This window comes from Misgurnus anguillicaudatus, chromosome 24 (genome assembly GCF_027580225.2).
Source record: "Misgurnus anguillicaudatus chromosome 24, ASM2758022v2, whole genome shotgun sequence".
NCBI lineage: Eukaryota > Metazoa > Chordata > Actinopteri > Cypriniformes > Cobitidae > Misgurnus > Misgurnus anguillicaudatus.
In genome coordinates, this window is record NC_073360.2 from 28,086,264 (window position 1) to 28,110,311 (window position 24,048).

The 24,048-nt window shown below is 38.4% G+C and overlaps 1 protein-coding gene across 2 annotated transcripts in view; it reads right to left on the reverse strand.

Annotated features, from left to right (window-relative positions):
- nbeab (neurobeachin b) overlaps positions 1-24,048 on the reverse strand; it is a 359,639-nt gene that overhangs the window by 63,866 nt on the left and 271,725 nt on the right. For both annotated transcript variants that reach the window (XM_055196954.2, XM_055196955.2), the window contains 2 exons: positions 3,173-3,290; positions 294-396 (listed from right to left, as the gene is read on the reverse strand). In XM_055196954.2, the coding sequence (XP_055052929.2) occupies positions 294-396; positions 3,173-3,290 (221 nt within the window). The remainder of the gene's footprint in view (positions 1-293; positions 397-3,172; positions 3,291-24,048) is intronic.

Here is a 24,048-nt window from a genome sequence, read left to right on the forward strand (position 1 = left end):
GTAGCCTATACTTTATCTGAGAGACTTGGTGGGTTGGCAAGGGATTTGGTAGGTTCAGTCAGGGACAAATGAGCAAAAACTTCAGTGCCGTAAGTCATTACCTCCACCGCAAACTATTCTAAACAATTACCCAGCAAAGGAATATATCCAGAATAAAGCGTTTTTGACGGTTGATGTGATCATCATGCTAGACTTATTAAACTAAATAAAAGACACTGTAAACATTGTTTTGGGCAATATTCTTAAAGGCAACCAAGTGCAGGTGTTCTAGGAGGAACTAGAAACAGACTTGCCTGGCCTGTGGAAGGCCATAACTTGTGCCGACCCCCACGCGTGGAAGACTGTAGACCACCTTCTTCACCGTAGACTGATCAGGGAAGTTAAACATGACTGATGCTGAAAAATAAAATGACATCACATATTTAACGGTTTTTTTTTTACACACAAAATTTGCTCTTCCAAGCTTTATAATGGTATAAAACAGGGATCAGGGAACAACTTCTGACTTAAAACCCCCAAAAAGTGCATCTATCCTTCACAGAAGTAATCAACGCGGCTCTAATGAGTTAATAAAGGTCTTCTGCGGGTAATTGATGATCAAATTTTGTAAGAAAAATATCCATATTTCAATCTTTATGAACTGTAAAAACTAGCTTACGGTAACGACGGCATCTTGGGGTCACGCGATTCACAGGAGTAATTGTGCAACGTTCCCATGGCAACAAGCGCTCACTACGCTAAATGTAAAATTACGTGAGATGGCGTCATTACCGTAAGCTAGTAATTATAGTTTATAAAGTTTGAAATATGGATGTTTTCTTACAAAATCGCATCAATTACCCGCAGAAGATCTTATTATTAACCCCTTTTATTATTACCTCTGTGAAGGATGAATGCATTTTTGGGGGGTTTAAAGTCAGAAGTTGTTCCCTGGTCCCTGTTTTCTTCCATTATAAGCTTGGAAAACAAGGACATTTACTAAAATAACTCCAAATGTGTTTGTCTAAAAGATGATGGACATGTGGATTGCTTGAGGCTGAGTACATCGTGGGGTAATTTTGATATTTAATTGGAATATCACAGGCAGTAGCTAACATTAACTAACAATACAAAAAATTCCCAATTTCACAGAAATTTGTGTTATCACGAATTTTTTGATTAATGTATTCATGCTATTGACATGAATTATCGCTGTTTTTCGTGCCCCTGGGGCATGAATATCTTTTTCTTATACCACGGGTCTGTTGAATGCTGCATTCTGATTGGCTGAGAAATGTTCTATGGGTGTTGATTATTTTTCTGTAAACCGCACACCTAACTTATCAAATGTCTTAAAAATAGGCACCAGAGCAATGTTTGTGGTAACCATGGTATAAGCGGAATAATTGACTCCGGTCCTTTGAATTATTTGAAAATAATGCACATCCGCTTCGCGTCGTGCCGCATTACCACCTAGGTGTGCATTATTTTCTTATAATTCAATGGCCCGTCGTCAATTATTCCTTACGTGGCACACAGCACGCATTTCTAGAAACAGATGTGACACGACTTTCTGTATCGTGGAATTTTATAATTTGTTTTCTCATTGTTTTGTCCTATTTTTTTTAAAACATTGTCGCTTTGGGTTAGAATCACTTTCTACGACATCCAAACCCCAACTCTAACCCCAACTACAGGCGAGAATAGATTTAAAAGCGGATGAAAAACATGTAGAAACCAATGCATAAAATTACATCCTAACACAAACCCCGAATCTAACCCTAACCCCAAGCGACAATGATTTAAAAATAGGAAAAACAATGAGGAAAAAAATTATAAAATGACTTTTTCTAAAAAAAAAAGACTGTTTCTAAAAACTGTTTCTAGAAATTCGTGCTGTGTGCCACGAAAAAGGCATTCATGCTCCTAGGGCACAAAAAACAGAAAATTCTTGTCAATAGACCAAATAAATGAATTAAGCATTTTGTGGCTATAACACGACTTGCCGTGAGATAGGGTAGCAATAAACAATGCCGCATTTCCAATGCAATTTAATGCCAATTCGTATGTATTTTCGTACGAACACATTTATATTTTTGTACGACTTGTTTTTGCCCCTGTGACATTGGACTTAAGCGTAGAGTTTCATTATTGTTATTGTTATAATAATCATACGTTTTAGCATGATTCACCTCGAATTAATAGGAATTAGCCAAATCGTGAAATACATAAGAATTCGTGTGAGATCAGGCTGGCATTTAATAATTTTAGTTCATAATTTCATAATTTAAAAGTAAACTATTATTATTAGTAATTGCATATTGAACTAACATGAACAATTGTATTGGCATTAACTAACAATAATAAATAATGAATACATAATGTTGACAAACTATTGCCCATTGTTAGTTCATATTAGCTAATACATTTAATAATGTTAACAAATACAATTATTTTTGGTATTAAGGTTTCAGGATTTTTATGATGTACAATTGTAAATCCAGGAGTTGTATTCTTCTGCATTTTTATGATGGCAAAAAATAACGACAGTTTGGGACTAGCATACAGTTAATAACTGGTATAAATTCACTGAATATGTCAACATGTCACTTTAGTCCACTTAAGCTATTGCAAGTCACTTGAAACCTACAAAAGTGAAAACAAATACTATACAGTCTCTTGTGTTTGCTGCCACTGTTGGACATTTTTATCTTTCTCTCAGACTCTAATACTAAACACAAGTTTCTGTGACAACCAAGTGCATGAATTATTGGATATATATGGGAACCTGCCTGTGCAATCCAGTCTAAAGTCTTATAATCTAATAATGAGATAAGGAGCATCAAAGTTTGATATTGATTTTAATCTTTGACATGACCTTACTCAGTCAATATTAAAGATATCAAGGTTATATTTTACAGAATGTTCTTTATGTTGATTTTATATAGAAAAATGACTTAAGCTGGGCACATTTACAGGCAGGTCACATATGTCCAATAACTAAATAACAAACAGAAAGATTCAATGAATGTTCAATGTTCTTCAAGGAACCATTCAGCCAAAAATGGTTCTTCTATGGCATTGCATTATTTTTAGGAGTGTAGCAGCAAAACTTGATTGACCAGCATACTTGACCAAGCTAGTAGTGTGTTATTGCATTCAATGAAAACACAGAAAAAAATTATTAAAATACTTCTATTGGCCATGAAGATCTCCAGCGCAGTGTTCTGAAGTAGAAAACGTCTGGAGAACACCGCTCGAATCTCGCTGAACATCCATTTGCCATGAAGCCCCTCTGAGTAAACCAGCACCTACGCAAAAAAGAAATAAAACATACATACGTTACTTATACATATAACTTATTGACCAGTTATTGAATACAGTGCCACGTGTTATGATCATTGCACAGGAAACACATTCCAAAGTTATGGTTTGATTGTCACTCCAATCTTTTAGCTATGAAGCAACTCTGAAACATTCCAGTCTCTTCAAAAATGTTGGCCGCCATCCACCGCAGCCAAAAGTGAAAAGATGACAGGACTGGCTTTGTTTTTCTTTTTCAAAATGGATGCATCTCTATAAGGCGTCGATTCATGTTGATAATGGGGGAAGTTCCCAACGCACCTCCTTTCCTCCAATTTTTTGACACGTCTCTCTCCTGTGGGCTGATGTTGTTGGAACACAGTCCCCGCGGGGTCGGGCGGGCGTAAATAATCAATACTAACACAGGGCCGGCGCAAGAGGGGGATCATTAGTGAGAATCTCCAGCGAGACCCCCGAGGCCCTCGGAGGCAAGATCAAGAACTTCATCCTGACAGATGAGAATAAGCCAGACTCGATTTTCCCCACCTACCGCTTTAACGGACATACTAGCACACATCAAGCACAAATGGAAGATGCCTTGTGGCACATAGATAAGGGCCTTTTCTGGGATTCAGGAAGGATTTGTGGAAAAAGAAGGATTTTGCGAAATAAAGGACACCGTGTCTGTGGCACCTGAAGCTAATTCTCGTTCAGAGCGACTAAAAGCCCCAAACAACCCAACCGGTCTCGCTTGATTTCTCATTGGAATAGTGCTCACCGCCGTCGCGGAAGGGCCTTCTGTCACATGGGAGTCTCTGGGGCTCAATTAAAAATGGATTAAAACGAAACGCTTACCATCCGCAGGTACCCTCAACTCCATATAAACCACCAAAAAACAGACAGACTCTCCTTAGGTTTGCACCCTGCTTGACACCTCAGCAAGAGTTTAGCTGAAAGAGACAGGTTGTGTGGAAAACAGGGCTGTTAGGAGTTTAGTAGATGGGCAGTTAGAGGAAACTGGGAGCTTGTGGGTTTGGCATTAGGGGTTTAGTGACAGCTCACGTGCTGAGAGAACAATGGAGACACATGCAGGGAACAATAGAGAATCAGAAAATAAGGGCAGGGTGCGGAGCAAAGAATGGGAAACCTTCACAGTTTGTGTGTGCCAATAAGGGGGGTTAGTAAGCACCAAATACACTACATAAAAGTATAATCTCATTATAATGTCTCAGAAAAACACCAAAATGAGAGTGCGACCATTCCATGTCGTAATTACCATAGTTACAAGATTACATCATGTAAAAAGTGTTTGCATCTTTGTAACACTCGTAATTACGACTTTTCTTTTTTTCTACTTGTGTGACCGCTGCAACTTCATGCAGAACCACATAATCTCAAGTCTGTGAACTTCATCAGCTTCAAGTAAAACATCACATTTTGTCATTTCAAAGCAACGATGATTACGATACGGCATGAATGCAGCATAAGCTACAGTATAAGGGTTGCTAAGATGTTACGAAAGATTATTAATATTATAAAAACATGCTAATTTCACCCACTTTATTATGAAAATATTCACTTAGAAAAGTAATGGCACACCTCTCTTTAAAGTTCACGTTCTTCCTGATACCATTTTTTAAGCTTTAGTTAGTGTGTAATGTTGCTATAATAGCATAAATAATACCTGTGAAATGATAAAGCTCAAAGGTCACTGCCAGGCAATATATTTTCTTCAATAGAATTCCTCTTTAAAAGCCTACAACGAACGGTCAGTTTGGACTACAGCCCTCTATTTCCTGCTTTAATGACGTCAGTAAAACAGTTCGTAAACTCCGCCCACATGTTTACGTCAGTCACCAGCTTTGGCTGAAACGGCTCTGCTAAGCTAAGCTGCTATCGAATCACAGCACACTAAACAAACTACACAATCAGAACTTGTTACGTATTTCTGAAGGAGGAACTTCACATAACAAGGAAGACATCAGCCTGTTTTGAGGACAGTGAAAACAGCGCTATACAGATAAGTAAATTGTGTGAAAAATACAGCGTTTTTTTACACGTGAAACATGAACACATGTTATATTGCCCACTATAAACACAATCAAAGCTTCAAAATCACAGACAGAACGGGAGCTTTAACAAGTTACACAATTGAGTTTTTTAAATTCATGTTCAAGGTGAAGTTTCATACGTACACTCTTAAAAATAAAGGTGGTAAACAGTGGCGGCTAGTGACTGCTCTTCCGAGGGGCACTATTTCAAAAAAGTGTTTGGAGTGTCATGTGTGTCGCTCGTGTTTTCAAAATATGTGTTTGTTGCGTCATGTGAACCATGTGCATTGCGTGTTTTGTCAAAATAAGTGCCTGCTGCACACGCGTCAAAACCGTTTATGATAAAAGAGACGCTTACGTTTACAAAATACACGCAAGACACTCCCTTAACAGTAAGCTCTGATTACGCATGAGATTATGCGAGTATCTGACAAACGCGAGCGTCTCTTTTATTATAAACCCTTTAGATGCGTCTGCAGCAGGCACTTATTTTGACAAGACACGTGATGCACACAGGTTCACTCGACGCGCCGAACACATTTTGAAATTACGAAACACACACAAGACGGGCTACATACATGTTGTGACGAACTTCGCATCGTGCGCCCTCGAAAAAAGAAGTCACCGGTGTCACTGGTGGTAAAAGGTTCCCCAAAGAACCATTCAGTTTAAAGTTTTTCTGTCATGGTTCTTTTATGGCACCTTCATGTGTGTAAATGTTGATATTACTTGTAAATACTATGTAAAAAGTAATAATTTACATTCCCTTATATTAAAGGGTGTCGCACACCGGACGCGCAGCTCAGTGTCGTGCCGTTCTTTAAAAAATCAAACACATTGTTTTCTATGAGTATACACACACCGGCGCCAGCAGGTGGCCCCTGTCCGCGGCGCCCAGCTACAACTCAGGAAGTTGTTAAAATCCCTGTCGCGCCACAGAGTGCCACTCACATAGTTTAACATTAAATAACATCATATTTGTCCCAAATCATTAACATTGGCTGCTAACGTATATTTTGCATTTTGAAGTAGACGCTATCTGACTAAGCTTGCGCTTCTTTATGTGCACTTCCGGTGGACGATACCTCCGAGTTGTCCTAGATGCTAGTGTTGTAGTCAAGACCACCTAAACTGAGACCAAGTCATGACTAAGACCAAGACAGGCCGAGACCGAGACAAGACCAAGACTTTAAAGGGTCGAGACCAAGTCAAGACCAAGACAGGCCGAGACCAAGTCAAGACCAAGACAAGTCCAAGTCACTGCATTAAAACACTTGTGAAATTTGCAAATAATTAGGCACTTCTTGTCTATATGTGTGCGTGTGTGTGTATGCGTGCGTGTGTGTGTGCGTGTGTGCCATCAGAGAAGTTGATAAAATAATCAAAGTCATTGCAGATATGTGGGATTTTATCTTTGTCTATAAGCAAATAAAAGTGAACAAACACTAAAAAGCTGAAATCAACTTAACCATTTATTCTGAACTGTCTTTCCATGGCTTGCCATCCACTTAACACAATGCAGGTGTTTTTAGTAATAAAATTAGAAAAACTGTCATTGGGAGAAAATTAAACAATGCTTAAACAATGCTAACATCATATGCCAAACCTGAATAAACTGCATAAAATTAATGATAAAAAATAAATTTGTGATGTGCCATCAGTTGTGGTCTTGACCGGTCTTGAAATAAAATTCCGAGTCCTCTTTGTCTGAGAACGAGACGAGACCGAGTAAAAATGCTGTCGATTCCAAGACGAGACCAAGACGTTTAAAAAGTGGTCCTGAGACATCTCGAGAACTAGAACACTACTAGACGCGACTCGACGCGGCGCATCCGGTATGCAACCCCTTTAGTCCTAATCGTATGTTTCAATCCGCATCAATAATAGTATTTGTGCTTAAAACAAAAAAAAGAACAAAATAAAACAATACAGACAAAAATGAAAAAAAAAAAAATAACTCTGTGTTGCAGTGGACTCATTCACATTCATATGCATCTCCACATGCCCTTGCCTGTCTCCTCGTGTGACAAAGCACAGGCCAAAGGGTTACCCGACAACAAAAGATACCGCTGGAGAAAAAGTGTCTGAAAATAGGTCACATCAGAAAAAAATTTGTCATAACATCAGAGCTGGCACATCAAACATCAACAAGCCAGTGGCCCTGTAGACACAGAGGTCTCTGACAAAGTGCAGTCGTTACTCTCTTTCTGTTTTCTTTGTAAGAAAACACACACACAGAGAGAGAGAGAGAGAGAGAGAGAGAGAGAGAGAGAGAAACTGAGAAAGGGGGAGAGACCAGCTGTAAAAAATGGGGCTTAATGAACCTGTCTGGCTGGGCTGTCCGCTGCCTGTCAGTGGTGTCACAATGGTGACGAGTGTTGGGGACAAGCGGCCCCGGGGTCCCAGACAGGCCTGCCAGCTGGAGGCTTCTGCCCCAATCTAATCACACCAGCAACAGAAACAGAACACGAAACAGGGTCCAGATTTTACTTTCCTCCTCACGGCCTGTCAACGCACACTCAGGGGCCGGACAGCTACCCGCTTCATGTTACGCTGGTTATGTCTGTTGCATATGCAAGTGTTAAAGGTTGTACAAAGGCTCCTAACAAATGCATAACATTGAAACAACTATTCTGGCTACTACTGCACTCATGTCATGTCAGAAGTAATGCACCTACAGTATGAGTTTCTGAATAATAAAACGCATACATCTTAGTGTCAGTTGTTAAAATAATACTAAAAGTAAATATAATATAATAGAAATATTATAATAGTTATTATATTATTTAACATAGCATTCAATTGCACGCATGCACATTTTGTTATGAATGCAATAAAAAATACAGCTTTGGTAAACAAACAATTGGCCCCTGGAGGGGGGTCCTATCAAAAAAACACGACCCCACCATGCTTCTCGTTTTGCTGCCCTTAACAGTAATTATCAAAAATGACATCCAAGCCAAATCTTCTTCTCTATCCTTATTCTTCAAAGGACGTCTCGTGCCCCAAACTGCCCTCAGAACGGAGTATTATTACAGAGGCGAATACATCAAAAAGATTCGTCATTTTTAAACCGGACACAATTTTTCACACCCCCACGAGACAGGCGAGTGCAATCCCTCTCCATGTCAAATGTGTGCAGAGTCTGGCCGGGGATATAACAGCCAGCGTGACTGATATGTTTATAAAGGGGGTCGTCTGTCGCACTGACAACCTGCCATCATAGCACCTCTGCTGGGCTCTCTGCAGATTTCTCTAATAGGCTTCCAGTGCTGGGGCTGAATGCATGCGTGTGTGTGTGTGTGTGTGTGTGTGTCTAGAAATGTGAGAGCACTTGTCTCAACCAGAAATAGTGAGCGAAGAAAATATGTGTACTAAAGAGCTTCAACTTAACATAAACCTGTCTAAATGCCTGTTTATCAGTGCATGGGAACATTTAAAGGGCACATACAGTATTATGCCCATTTTTACAAAATGTAATATAAGTCTCAGGTGTGCCTTGAATGTGTCTGTGAAGTTTCAGCATACAAAACCCCATGGATCATTGTTATAGCATGTACAAAATGCCCCAAAAAGTGCTGTTGTCATGTGTGTACCTTTAAATGCAAATGAGCTACTGCTTTTTTAGTAATAGATCTGATTCCCTTGAATACAGCCAGAGACAATAGTATATTTAGCCGCATTAGTGCTAACTTGCTAACAAACAAATTTAGAAAAGCTTTTGGAGAAAGGTAACCAGTCAGTCTGTGGCTGTGGGCGGGGCTTTGTTTGTGTGACATCACATTAACAAGAGAATCAAAACAGCATGTCTAATGGGGATTAAAAAGGAGGAGTGAGTGGATTGTTTTTATTGTGTGGTAGTTGTGCCAACATACATTTATTTCCAAACACCATGTAAAAGTGGATTTTACATATATGTGCCAATTAAAGAAATATTTAATGAAAACATCAAAATTCTGTGATCATTTACATTTACCTTCATGTTTTATCTTCTAAAAAGTGCTGTTATTTTCAACCAAGTGTTGGGTCAAATAGGGACATATTCTCAACCTGTTCCTGTTGGGTTGTAATTGAAGGTAAATTATCAAACATATTAAAGGTTTACCAAAATAATGGGTTGTTTTAACCCATAGTTGGGTCAAATATAAAACTTTTCTAGCATAATTTGACCCAACGCTGGGTTGAACACAACCTACCATTTTTAGAGTGAATTTAGTATGTTAACATTATACAGTCCTTCCAGAAAAACAGGGAGTTTTTTTGTGAAAATCCTTGATCTTGCGGCACGTTTTCTAAAAAAATGCGATGGAATATGCGGGATTTTTATGCAATTTTATGCAATGAAATAGGGAACTTGCAAAAATTGCGAGAACTTGCAAAAACTGTTTGCAGCTTTTGCAGCTTTTCGTTGATGTTCACGTCGCGTAATTACGTCACTTCATAACGTTCCCATGGCAACAATGGACGCTGCGCTTGTGTGAAGTAAATGCAACATTTTTCAGCTTTCTGCTAAGATATATGTGACTTTTTGCTATGAAAATGCAGGGGTTATGAAATCATGCAAGCCCCACATATTTTGCATGCAGAAATCTGCAATTTATGCGGCGAACGTGCACTGTAAAAAACGTATAAAATATAGTTGCGAAAAGTCAGCTTAATTTTATAAGTTATAACAACTCACCTGTAGTTATAACAACTCATCTCTAGTCAAGATAAATAATAGTAAGTTCAAATGACTTGTAAATCTGAGTTGATTTAACAACAAATTTTAAGGCAGCAAAGTATTTTTTAAAGTGTGTGGAATATTTAAAAAATGCGACCGCCGCATAAATATGCGGACTTTGGATGATTATGCATTGAATCATGCGATCACATAATCGCGTTTTTTTGGAGGGACTGATGTTATATGCCCTTTTTACTGTATCTTTCATCGAATACAGAAAGAGAATTTCTTAGAAATGTTTAAGGGATACCAAGAACACATACAGTGACTACAAGCTGTCAAGCTTAAAAAAGCTACAAATAATTAAGGGATAGGAATAAAAACTAAAATCCAAGATTTAATTCATTACCAACACCTGATACCAATAACAAGCAATTAATGTAGCAAAATTAAGAAAATATATGCAATCGATTGCTCTGTGATTTATGAAACTAACACCCCAGTCCCTTATGAAAATTAACCACATTTCTACCGTGGTATTTGTAGTATACAACAAATCATTGTCTTGGTACAGGCAGTATATTTTAATATGCTAATTGTGTTCCTGTAGCTCAATTGGTACTGCTGTTAGTAGCGCAAAACGTCATGGGTTTAATCCCGAGGGAACACGTTTACTGATAAAATGTATATACTGAATGCACTGTAAGTATTATTATTGAAATAATGGCACATCAAATATAATGTTGACATCAAATATATCATGTCCAATATAAATTGCAAACATGAAGTTAATGATGACATAATTTATCATTTTCATTACTGTGTGAACTAGCCCTTTAAAAACCATTATTTTTCTAAATATAAACAGACCTTCAAAAACTTCACTACCATTTAATGGAAGTAACTAATACATTAAAATAACCCAGACTTGCTTTTGTTGCTTGTAAAAGATCTTTATTGCATGTAGTGTGCAGTGTGTATGGTCTAAGGGGCAGTGTGGTTGGAAAGCGCACATGCTGTGACACTGTAGTTGTAGAGAAGAAAGATCAGGACAGTGCTGTATGTGACAGTCTTTACCAAAGGGTCTGTTCTGAACAGGTGGGGGTCTGGACTGTTACTGTCGGCTGTTGTTGGCTCCTGGCTTCACGAGAAATAGCAAAGGATGACAAGGTACGACTACTGCAGTCTGCCCATCATGTGTATGAATGAGTTCGTCCGTCTGCTTCTCTCTATGTGTGTGAGCGCGTGCAATAGCACATAGTCTTGTCGCTGCCTAAATAATGCTTACATATTTTCTGCTGCTGCTTGAATTTACATCAAGAAGAAGCAAATTCGACCTTTTTTACATTAGCTTTTAAGTTCTGATGCCTTTTTTTAGAGATTAAGTGTTTGTTTTCTCACTAAGGTTCAGTTTATTTTTTTAGCATCAGGTACCCATTTTATTCAAAACACAAAGAGTGAATTACATGAAAGCAACACTATGCTTTGGCATATTAAAGCTAATGTAATGGTTTATGTTATTTTTACTGCATTTATTACTTTGTGTGACATAGCAAAACTAAACATGCATGAAAATGCAGCAACGTAGCGTTATAAAATGAAGAGCAAAGTTCATGGGTTCGAATCGCAAAGAGCAACGCATACCGATAAAATGAGCCCCCTCGGATAAAAGCGTCTGCCAAATGCATACATGTCAACGTAAACTACATCAATGAAATATGACCTTATAAAAGAGCCCTTGGTGAAAGAAACCCGCGATGCACTCAAGAGCAGAAAAGCTGTTTGGAATTCAATGAATGATAAAAACCAGTAAAAGGAAATATTAAAGTATTTTCTGCATCATGGTAATAAACACCATCATGATTTGTGGAATTCACTGATCTAAATCTCCAACAGTTAAGCAGACGTTTCCGCAGATCCCTTTAAAAGACGAGAAACACTCATCTGTAAAAGGAAAAAAATACATCAAAGGCCGTATTCCCATCTGATCTCTCCTGTTTGTGACATCTGCTCTAAGGGGGGAAAATAAGTAACATTTAAAATTCCTTCAGATTATCAGAAGCCTCTCATTTGACGCTCCTGACGGAATCCATTTCTCAGCCCAGTAAATGGGAATGGCTTCCAAAGCAGGTATCTCGGGAAAGAGGATGTGGTTTTGCATAATCACTGTCACCGCACATTTAGGGTGTGTGAGAGCGTGTGTCGGGGTGACACGGTTTTAGTCGAGAAGCGAGACCGTGGTGATAAACGGATGAATATGAGCTCTGCTCTCTGCTTAGATCACTGCCTAATGTGTCCAACCTAGTTTGTCAATAGCGGTTCTGCTGCAAGGGCCGCGTCTCAGGCACGCACGTGAGGCCGCGCGTGCCGTGAAAACAGATCTGTTGATGCGGAAATCGACTTCAGGCAGTTCAGCGAGTTTGTTTTGTTTCTGTAGTGTTGCCAAACGGAATTGCAAAACGCTAAAATGACACTTTACAGACAAACACTCTCGTTGTGTTCGACTCCTCCTACTTTTATACAATATAGTAGTGAGGCGAGTAGTATGTCTGAATTCAAAATATTCGAAAAACAGTAGGCGAAAAGTACCTGGATGACCTACCACTTCCGGCAAGTTCCTGAAGTGTTCATTCAATGGACGGTACCCTGTGAACCCCCTGGGGTGGAATTATACAGCGAAGAAGAATGAGAGGCGTTGTTTTTTTAATGTCCAAAAGCGGTATTGTGGCTCTATTCAAATCCAAATGAAGAGTTTGGTTCCAAAACGCGTTTATTTTTTTATTGTTACCGCCAAAATCAGTATTGTATCAGAAGTATTAAAAAGAAATTCTTCATTTTACGCAAAATCCGATATTCGCCATGTTATTCTGTCATCTTTTCTCCCTTTTTTTCCAAACCGCAGCAAGCGCCAGTCCTCCTTCTCTGCAAAATGCAATAAATCCACTTAACCAATCACAGCGCACCATTCCACGCATTGTAAACATTAATGGTGGAATACACAAGTAATCCTAGTTTTCCTCATCTACTTTGTACTTCATGATCAACAAACAAACAAAAACAAAATAGTAATTTTGATGGCATTGCTAAACCTGTGGTGGTTTTCTGTGGCGGGAAAGAAACGTAAGCCATCAAAATCGAATAATTTATGCGAGAGGCACTTGGACGAAGGAAAAATGCCGGCTGTTGCTTGTTCTCACTCGACAACATCAAGCTTCTGTCATGCTAACACATTGACCCCAGGGGATCTTATAAAAACTTTCCATTTCTCAAAGTCAACAAAAATCGAGCAGGACCAAAACATTTTACAGCTGATCGCAGTCAAAAAAGTTCAGCGACGACCTCCCAAGGATGACAGCAGCAATGACAGTGTTGTTAATATGACAAAGTAAGTGTTTTGATTAATGCCAATAATGTTTAGTTTTTTAATCAGTGTATACTACTAGTCAACTAAATGAATATAACATGGCAAAGATGAATACACATTTATTGATTTAATAGATTGATAGAATTTTGAAAAATTTCAGTTTTTATAATACCGTATTTTTCGGACTATAAGCCGCATTTTTTCATAACTTGGCTGGTGCTGCGTCTTATAGTCAGGTGCGCCTTGTAAGTCAGTATGAATTAATTTTGACATTTATGAGCCAAGAGACATCATTACCGTTAGCTGCGAGAGTCCGCTATATGCTGCTCCTGTATTTATGTAATTCAATGGATTCAGTGATGTGGAATGACGAGTTTTCAAACTTCACGCTAGTTGGCTTGTTCAGTTAATTAATTTAGCCTATTCAACCTTCCAGGTAAGTTCTGTATGCTATGATTTATTGTTTAAATAACTGATATTACTACTTTAATGTACAGACACCTATTCAGCCTGCTGTTCTGTCTGCTATTGTTTAGTTGAATAACTTGCCTTTCCAGATTAAATGTCTGTTTTTCGTCTTGGATTTTGTGAAATAATTTTCTAAATGAACGCGACGTATAGTCCACTGCACTTATAGTCCACTGCGACTTATATATGTTATTTCATCTTAATGACGCATTTTTGAATGATGCGGCTTATAGTCCGGAAAATATGGTAAATCTTTGAAAATCAAATTTTGGATTTGAAATTGTAGTATTATTATAACCTAAAGATGCTATGTGAAATCTTGTAACAGAAAATAGTGTTTTTTATCTTGTCAATTTCTTGGTATAAAAACACATTTTTACTGAAATTAGTAAAAACTGATTTATTGCATTTTGGAACCAAACTCTTCATATATTAAAAAGCTTTCCCTTGTGGTTAAATTGCGCTTGTTTAACGGCATTCCAGTTAACGATTATGTCGACGTATGTCACGTGATGTATCAACATGGGGATGCAGTATGCCAGAATTCATTTATACTTCATGGTCTGTCTGCCATTGGTCAGTCAAACAGGTCCAGGAGCCAATCTTGCAATATTAGGCTGGTCAGGGTGCTCAAAGAAAAACATTTTATTTTGTGCCACCACTCGTGTAACTACTCATGTCTTAAATAGGGAAAACATGGAAGTGTTTGGTGGCTTTTAAATTCATCCCTGTTTGGATCCTAAGGAATGAATGGGGCTAGGCTAAATGCTAACACATTCATGACGCGCTGTACAAAGATAAAGTGCACACATTGAAAAAAGATAGGTATGTACAATTCGTCCAAGCTGAGGCAAGAACATAGCAAAATATCGAAAAACCCTGGTGTTTTCCTTTAAGTGTCCCTATAGGCACATAGACATACATGCAGCTAACACTAATCTAGATAAACAGCCTGAAATGGTTGGTGTTAAGGGCATTTTAAAAAGACAGAGTTCAATTTTCTATGGGGTGCATTTGCAGAGCCCACACTAATGGCCTTTCTTAAGAGACTCATCACACTTACAGTGACTGAATTCACACTGATCTGATGAAGAGTCTCATCGGCCTGACACTGAGACATTACAAACAAAGCATTTTCCACTTATACAGTACAATGTGCTCAGGAGCCTGAACGAACATTATGAGGAACTATAAAAAAAATATAGATGATACAAAAGAGTTAAAAAGCATCTGACACTGGAGAGGTAGATTCAACACAATCTCATGGCAATACATACCAATTTTAATTTGTATGAATTTGTACGATATCCTTCATGCATTCTTAGAAAAAAGGTTCATTCAAGCTTTTGTCTCAATCATTTTGTACAGTACAGCCTCACTTTTTAAGATTCTTTACTTTCAAGAGTATAGGTGATGAAATTGTACCATTTAAACACCACCTTAAAATGGATGACACATAATATAAAGCACTACATAGAAAACTGGGAGTAATTTTGGACACAGCCCCTGATTACCTATAACTGCCTACACAGAAGAAAAAAATAAAGTGCAGTTCTTATCGAGACAATAACAGTTAGAGCTACATGTGTGTATGATAATATGAGTGGGAGGGCTGTTTCTCTCATCCTCAGGGGTAAGTAAGAGGGAAACAGTGGCGGGTAATCTGGCTGTTGAGCATGGTAGATAATTTGCACTTGATCCCCTTGTAATTATATAGTTTAAATCTTTTTACCCGCTCTAATCCATCGCCGCATGGAGAGGTTTTGCAGATACCATTGACGGGGCTGTTGGACAACCCTTGTCAACTTATGTCTAATGCTTCCTACTGGATTTTAGGAGTGGGAGGAGAAGGCTCATGTTGCTATAATTATTTTGACTGTGTTTATTTCATGCGTGCATGTACTTTGCATATCACTCCCCAACATAAGGAAGGGATATAGAAAATCATAAAGGAGCAGGATGGCTGATGGGTGGGGAAGACTAAATTCAGTTGTAAACTACAGTATAAACTGATGCAGGTCGCAATTATTGCTATTTTTAGAAAATCTAATGAAATATATCAATTTACAGTATTTTTTATCAGATCATAAGTTAAATACCAATACTAAAGGCCTGCTAACACAAAGTTTAAAACCAACAAACACAGATTTTATTATCTGAAAAAAAAAATGGAAATCATCGTCTGCCATTCAATCTAAAATTACTATTTAAAAATATATATAAATCTAAACTTCAAATAATAAAATACACAGCAAAAAAAAAAAAAAATTTAAGAAAAAAATTCTTAGTATTTTTTTGTTGTTTTTAGTAAAAATGTCTAAAAATTTTCAAATTAAGATGCTTTTCTTGATGAGCAAAACGACCCAAGAAAATAAGTCTAGTTTTTAGACCAAAAATATCAAATTTAAGGGATTTTGTGCATAAAACAAGCAAAAAAATAAAAAGAAATAATCTCCCAATAGGGTAAGCAAATTTTTCTTAATATTTTCTTGAATTTAGTGTTTAATAAAAATGTTCAAGATTTTTTTGCTTACCCCATTGGCAGATTTTTTTTTTTTTTTGCTTGTTTTATGCACAAAATCACTTTTTAAATATTTTTGGTCTAAAAACTAGACTTATTTTCTTGAGTCGTTTTGCTCATCAAGAAAAAGTATCTTAATTTAAGAATTTTTAGACATTTTTACTGAAAACAAGACAAAAATACTAAGAATTTTTTCTTGAAAATAATTTTTTGCAGTGTAGAAGTAGGATATTTAATGCCATGCTGCGTCCCAAATTTCCTATGTATAGGATATTATACACTAAGGGGCGGTTTCCCGGACAGGGTTTTGATTTATCCAGGACTAGGCCTTAGTTATATTAGGACATTTAAGTAGTTTACAAACATACCTTACAAAAAACAATACTGGTGTGCATCTTGAGGCAAAACAATAGCAATGATATATGTTAAGATACGTCAGGGCAAGGTGTTTTTAAATTAAGGCAGCTCAAACATGCATTGTAGTCTGGGACTAGGATAAACACTTCCGGGAAAGTATGTACTTTTTTGTTATGGTGAAATGCATACATTTTTGTGAGTAACAAAAGAGTATGCAAGTACTGAAAGTATGCATACTAATGCGTAACGGGTGCCGTTATAGTTCTGTTACACATATGTACCTTTGAGGTACCAATAGTCCCCCAAATATGCACCTTTTAGGTACTTTTTAAAAAGGTACCAACCCTTTTATTTGACAGTGTAGAGCGGGTGTGCCTCATACATTTTGTAAAGTAAAGCCGCTGGCACTTGATCGCCCCCTGGTGGCTGGCTGCAGTACAAGTCATAAACCCCGTCCTCTCCATGCAAACGAACGGGACTTGGCTCTAAATAAAAAAATATTTACACTTCCAATAAAAATTTTTAAAGATGGTTTTGGTCCTTTAAGATAGATGTTATTACACTGATATATGTTGAATTGTTCATTTTTGTGATAAGTTTCATTTTAGCTAGTCATTTGATGGTATAAAAAACAAGGCGTGTCGTTATGATTGGCGTCATTGAATTGGGCGCGCGAGCGTTTGGGTGGAAGTTTGATACCGCGGCTCCACCTCTGGCTCCACGGACGATTCCTTCTGCGCATGCCCTGGCTCCAAACTGGCGTTTTTACGTTACATGGCAGCGCTCATGGTCGAACATTTTTGGCTTCAATTCATTACAATGGACAAAAGCGATGTTGCGTCGTCCATCATTTTTTACAGTCTATGGTGTAGAGCAGTGGTTCTCAAACTTTTTCACTTCAAGGCCGCCCTATTGCCCAAAACAATATTTGAAGGCTCCCCACTCACCCTATTTTTACCCAATAAAATATTCTAGAGCTTGGCATGACTAGACAGATGTATTACAAAAAATAACCAAACAATAAGAAATACATTAATTTTTTCCTTATTTTAAAGTATTTTTGGTCTTATTTTGAATAATTGTAGGTGTCTTAAAGCCCCCTTGCAAATCTGTTGAGCCCCCTGGTTGAGAAACACTGGTGTAGAGTATGCAAGGATCTGCACTAAATTTTAGTCTAAACACTAAACACACTAAATACTAAGCTTTGGGACACACCAATCCTGATTCCAAATACTATTTAAGATGGATAACATGCAAATTAGGATACAATGCCAGTTTGAAGAAGCTCACAGACATGCATTGCTTTGTTTTGCTTGGAATTCAGGCTATTGCAAGTTATAAAGCCATGTCTGGAATTTCCTAAAACATTAAGACAATCGTTCAGCTACTAATCTCAACACAATGAAAACTATAAATAATAATAATGTTGCAGTTTAACAATTGATTGCTAAGCTAAAGCAGGATGACTCGGTGTGTTATGTATGTGTGCGCGTGTTCGGTGTTATCCCTGCTGGCCAGCGGGACAGTGGGCCATCTTGCAAGCCTGCCAAAGCTGACAGCCTGTGACAATCTGCCTGGCATGTGGCTATTTGACTAATTACACTGGATTACAGCATATTAATGCAAGCTGTTTACTCCAGGGTTACTGAACTAGCTAGCTGCACTACATGCAAAGAACACATGAAGAGAGATTGAAGGAGATTTGCGAAAAATGAAACAGAAGTGGATACTATTTATTACTAAACGTGTACCTCACCAGAAGCCTAAATCCCTCATAGGACAACAGAGAGGGGAATTCTCCCTTAACATTTCTTTCTATGACCCACTGGAAAAAGGAAATGGTTGTAATATGAGTACACCAAAGACAGCAAGTTCATAAAATGATTTATTACTCATTTGAGTAAATGTTCCTCAAAAGCTGGATCATAGGCATTTCCTCATTGATTAAGTTTTGTGTTGAAATCAGATCTTGATTAATGGGGGATTGTCACATGGGACATGTGGTCTTGCAGGACTAAATCTTTATTTTCCGGTCATTTCCATTAGGCTGAGAAACTCTGGGATTGTTCCATAAGTATCTCTTGCCGGAATGCGTAGGAGAAAAGTCCAGACGTATCCATTTTTAGCATTTTCTGAACTTATTTTGAAAGAAAAATCTATGGAATTTCGCTGAAAGGATTGAATCATGGTAAACTTTGGTAGACACTTTGCTGAATGCGAAGCACATTAGCCAAGGATATTTATTCAAGATATGTGTATGTGTACAGCTCTGTGTGAATAGAATTCAAATCAGCAATACTAGCTTTAAAGGGACACTCCAGTTTTTTGAAAAATATGCTAATTTTCCAGCTCCCCAAGAGTTAAACATTTGATTTTTACAGTTTTGGAATCCATTCAGCTGATCTCCGGGTCTGGCGCTACCACTTTTAGCATAGCGTAGCATAATTAATTGAATCTGATTAGACAATTAGCATTGCGCTAAAAAATAACCGAAGAGTTTGGATATTTTTTCTATTTAAAACTTGACTCATCTGTAGTTACATCGTGTACTAAGACCGACGGAAAATTAAAAGTTGTCTAGGCAGATATGGCAAGGAACTATACTCTCATTCTGTGGTAATAATCAAGGACTTTGCTGCCCAAAATTAGTCCCCTGCCATTGAAAGTTACTATGGGGACTATTCGGCTGCTGCGTAATATCATTGCGCCTCTTGCAGCCATGTTACAGCAGCAAAGTCCTTTTAAAACCAGCAAACATTTAATTTTCTGTTGGTCTTATTACACAATGTAACTACAGAAGAGTCAAGTTTTAAATAGAAAAAATAACGAAACTCTTTGGTTATTTTTTAGCGCGATGCTAATGGTCTAATCAGATTCAATTGATTATGCTAAGCTATGCTAAAAGTGGTAGCGCCAGACCCGGAGATCGGCTGAATGGATTCCAAAAAGGTAAAAATTACATGTTTAACTCTAGAGGAGCTGAAAAATGAGCCTATTTTCAAAAAAAGTGAAGTGTCCCTTTAAAGTTCCAAAGTAAGTGCTCTCATAGCATCTGATAAGCTTACTATCCTATGCATACTTTCATATGCAGTCACCCAATGCAAGTGAGGTGCTATCAACAAAGAAAGGAAGCTAAAACTAACAAAAGCAAAAGAGAAGAAATGAGGCATACAACGAGTGTGTTTAAAACACAACGACTCTCCCGACTGTGCTAAACCAATCCCGGACTCGCAACAAAAAGAGCCCGAAGCTTTGCTATTTGTATCCTCTCCCCTGGCCCTAGAGCTGTCTTATAATAGTCTTAAAGTAGCCTTTGTATCAAGAGAGTCCTTGAGTGGCTTACACAGGCCATCTTATGAAGCATTTAGGCAGCGGTTTTCAAAGGTCCAGCGAGGCTTGAAGAAAAGGTAGCGTGGCAGAATGGGCTTCTAACGTCCGGCCGGCCTTATTGTACAGAAGTCACATCACATTAACTCTGAGGGCCATTTGCAGGAGCCCTTTCTCTCCGCACAGCTTTCAGAACAGATTAAGCTATGAAAACTTCAGAATTACTAAAGCACCTATTAGGCATTATACTCTGTCCTTTCTTTGGCCGAACCCTTTGAATGGGATTGAATGCGCAGAAATGTTCAATAGATTTTCTGAACACGTTCAAACTTTTTTAAAAAGATATATAATAGCTCATGGTGTCAGAATTGAACATTTACATTAAACTTTTGTTTTATGATAAAATGTGACATCCAAACAGCATACTCTAAAGTTTATTTAGACAAATTAACTTTATCATTACAGCGTAACGTTTAAAAAGCCAAAACTTCTCTATTATAGGAAGCAGGAAGAGATTTCAAAAATTAAGTTTCAGTTTCATTTTTTTGGTTTAATATTCTCCGTAGCAAATCTTTGCAGGGAATGTGAAAAGGCGTAGTTCAAAGCGAGTTTGAAAGAGTATGAATGGTAATTGTATTTAACAGGATTGGTTAGGGCCGTAACAGTGGCTCTTGAGACGCAGGTCGTGTGGCGTTAACTAGCTGTCACTCGCTCAAAGATTCTCGGCTTGGGAAGATGGCAAACAAAAGCACTTGCGATTCGTGAGCCCTGAAGCTCATATGCAATGTCAATAACAGGATCCCGGCAATGTATTATCTTGAAACGGCCTGTTCAGGGCTGGACTGGGACGAAAAATCGGCCCTGGCATTTTGGCCCAGACCGGCCCCCTACATAGGACCTCAAATACAACTCCATAATTTTTAAGTAAAAAAGTATAAAAAATCTGACACGTGACATTACAATAAATGCAAGCACTGTAAAAGGCTTTGCAGGTTTAAAAAAAAACACCTGAAAAAGTTTGATAAAAACTGTGAACCAAAGTTCGACCGACGTACCAAATAATTCTGCCCACACTGTATTTTATTGCACTGTTATCAAACGACAGTGCTTACCGAGGTCCACTTGCTTCTCCGTCGTCTCTTATTTTGACAGACGCACACCGACGCTGCATGCTCCATAAAAAAAGCCCGAACATTTTTTTTAAGATGTGATTGGGCTAGCCACGTCAGATAAAAAAGAACCAATGGGCTGCGGATTAGGTGTCTCACGGCCCGGTCTGTCCGAAAAAAATATCTTACGCTATTTTTTTGGAAAATGCAATACATTGCCACCGCACCTTTTAGCGTCATTAATGAATTGCGTAAAAACAGAAAGAACGCAATGGGCGAGTGTTATGGGCTGGTCAGGCAAAAATAGTATGAGATGTATCGGCCCAAACAGTATGTCGGCCCACTGGGAAATTGCCCGGTCTGCCAGATGGCCAGTCCGCCCCTGGGCCTGTTTATTAAATCTCTAAAACGAAGGAGTTATGGAATATAGGCTTGTGCTTCATTAAATATCCACTGATGTTGCTCTATGTCAATTTATACTGAGATGCGTTGACTGAGTCTATAGATTATAATAAGACCTCAAGGGTGTTAAAACAGCAGGTATCTCACACCGGCCGGGGAAAAATGCTTTGACCATAAGCCTTTTTTTAAATTTTACAGATACACAAATGCATGCCCACAATGTCAGAATCTGGCTGTGTTGTAGAGCCTACTTTACACCCACAAACCTCTAAAGCCAGCAAACCGACTGCCAATGCCTTTGCATCAAAGACACACACATGCACACAAAACTCCAGCATGAAGACCCCTTAATACGACCCTCTAATTGGATTGCCTGTACTTGTAAAGATTGTGGCCCTGCCAGCATCTTCTCTTTTTGTGCTCCAATCAGTCACCAAACACCAAAACAATCGGATTGGGATCAAATGGACCGAGAACTTTTTGTTCCCCGAACACAACAGGTTGACAAAATTCAAACTAGGCAAAAGCTTTAGCCCTCTGTCAGAAGGAGGGGGGCATTTTAATTTCACAGGGTCCCATTTTATAGGGACAAAGCTCATTGGTGTTTATTGTTCGGCCTTTAACCAGGCTAGTCTTAAAACAGCAACATGTAGTGCACCGTTCAAACAAGTTGTTGTTTGGTTCACAATCTCAAGGATAATATTTCATACCCAAAGAAAACAATTTAAAAGATTACCTTCTGACATGTTTTCTTGTAAAGTAGAATTTTACTCAACAAACTTTATCAGACAGTTTGCCGGAAGTTTATTCGCTTCTGTGAACAAACCGGTATTTCTAAATGGCCTGACACCGGGATTAAGCGGCTTTGAAGCCAAAATATTTGATGTAAGGAATAATTAATGACGGGCCATTGAATTACTCGAAAATAATGCACACCCAAGGTGGTATACCGTGATTCACAATTCCTCCCACCTGGACTCACAGCCTGTAAATTAATTCCTGTTAGCATTGCATTGTGACCAAATCTTTCAAACATGGTAAGGAGCGTTACATTTCCGGCTGATGTCAGAGGCATTCAGGCCAATCACAACATACAGATTAGCTGGCCAATCAGGGACACAGAACTTTTCAAATCTATTAGCTTTGTACATAATGTACGGTATGTGTGAAATAATGTGTTTTTAACCATAAACCACACAAAAACATTATATTATACCAAATACACGAAATAACGTTGTTTTTAAGCAATGAAATAGGTGCACTTTAATCAGACATGCAGCTCTAACTGCGACTTCAACCGGCCAACACAAACACTCTTTTACTGGACCCATTGCGCACAACCAGAGGAATGAACAACAGACCCACCTTGGTCATGTCCTGGGTGATGGAAATGTATCCCCTCATCTATATAAATGCCAAAATAAAGCCTCCCCTAGCACCAACATCAATCACTTTAATTACGCCAAACACCATAATAACAATAATTATAATAATATCTCATTAAGAAAGAGAGAGTGAATGAAGGGGGAGAATTAATAGCAGGCAGGTGTACAACACGCTGCAATTACGAAGCTTGAAATTAGTTCATCGCCCAAAGGCAAACCGAGAAGAAAGAGGCTCGTAGTGAGGGGTGGGAGATGGGAAGGGGGGTGAAATGAAGAGAAAGTGGGAGTAAGGTTTCTGTGGCAAAAATAAATAAATAAAGAGAATTGCAAATAAGCGAATAAAAAAGTCTTAAATGTGCAAATTAGGGCGAATAAAAAAACTGGGTGGAAGAAAAGCAGCTTTTCCTGGCAGAGTTGTGGGCGCAGATGAAAGGGGGGCGGCCCACCGTGATCAAGGGATCGGCGGAGCTCTGAGGCAGCCATCAAGCCTGCACCTCTGCCGGCGACTGGCAGCTTCCCCTTCTCCTGTCAATCATTCATTATGCCAACCCGGAGTCGCAGAGGAAGCGCCTCCTTGCCTTGACCTATCATATTACAGCTTCTGTAAACGACTAATCCCCATTCGTCAGATGGTGTCAACACTCCGGAATGTTATTGCACGCGCTCAGCCCCCCCAACAGCCAAATTGACACAATAATAAAATAGGTTGAATTGTAACAAAGTGTAGCACAAGTCATACCATATACATTCTGCTGAGTTGTTTCATCTATGTTGGGTTTTAACCATAGGCTATGTTTACATTAATGCGTTTATGCTTTAAAACGCGTTACTTTTGCTACGTTTACGCCTTTCATCTACACTACATCACCGTTTTCGACCCTCATAAACGGATTCGTTCGCAAACGCTGAAGACCCTGTTTTAGTTTGAGAACTCAGACGTTGCTCTGAGTGTAAATGAACGTAGACGGAGTCTTATGTAAACGAACAGCTGATATTAACGTGACAGCGCATCATTTTCAAAGTAAAAATTATTTTATTGATGTAAATGTTGGTTTGCAACGGAGGTTTTGCCAAAAATAGTAAACATCTACCAACCAGCTATTATAAACGCTATATCGG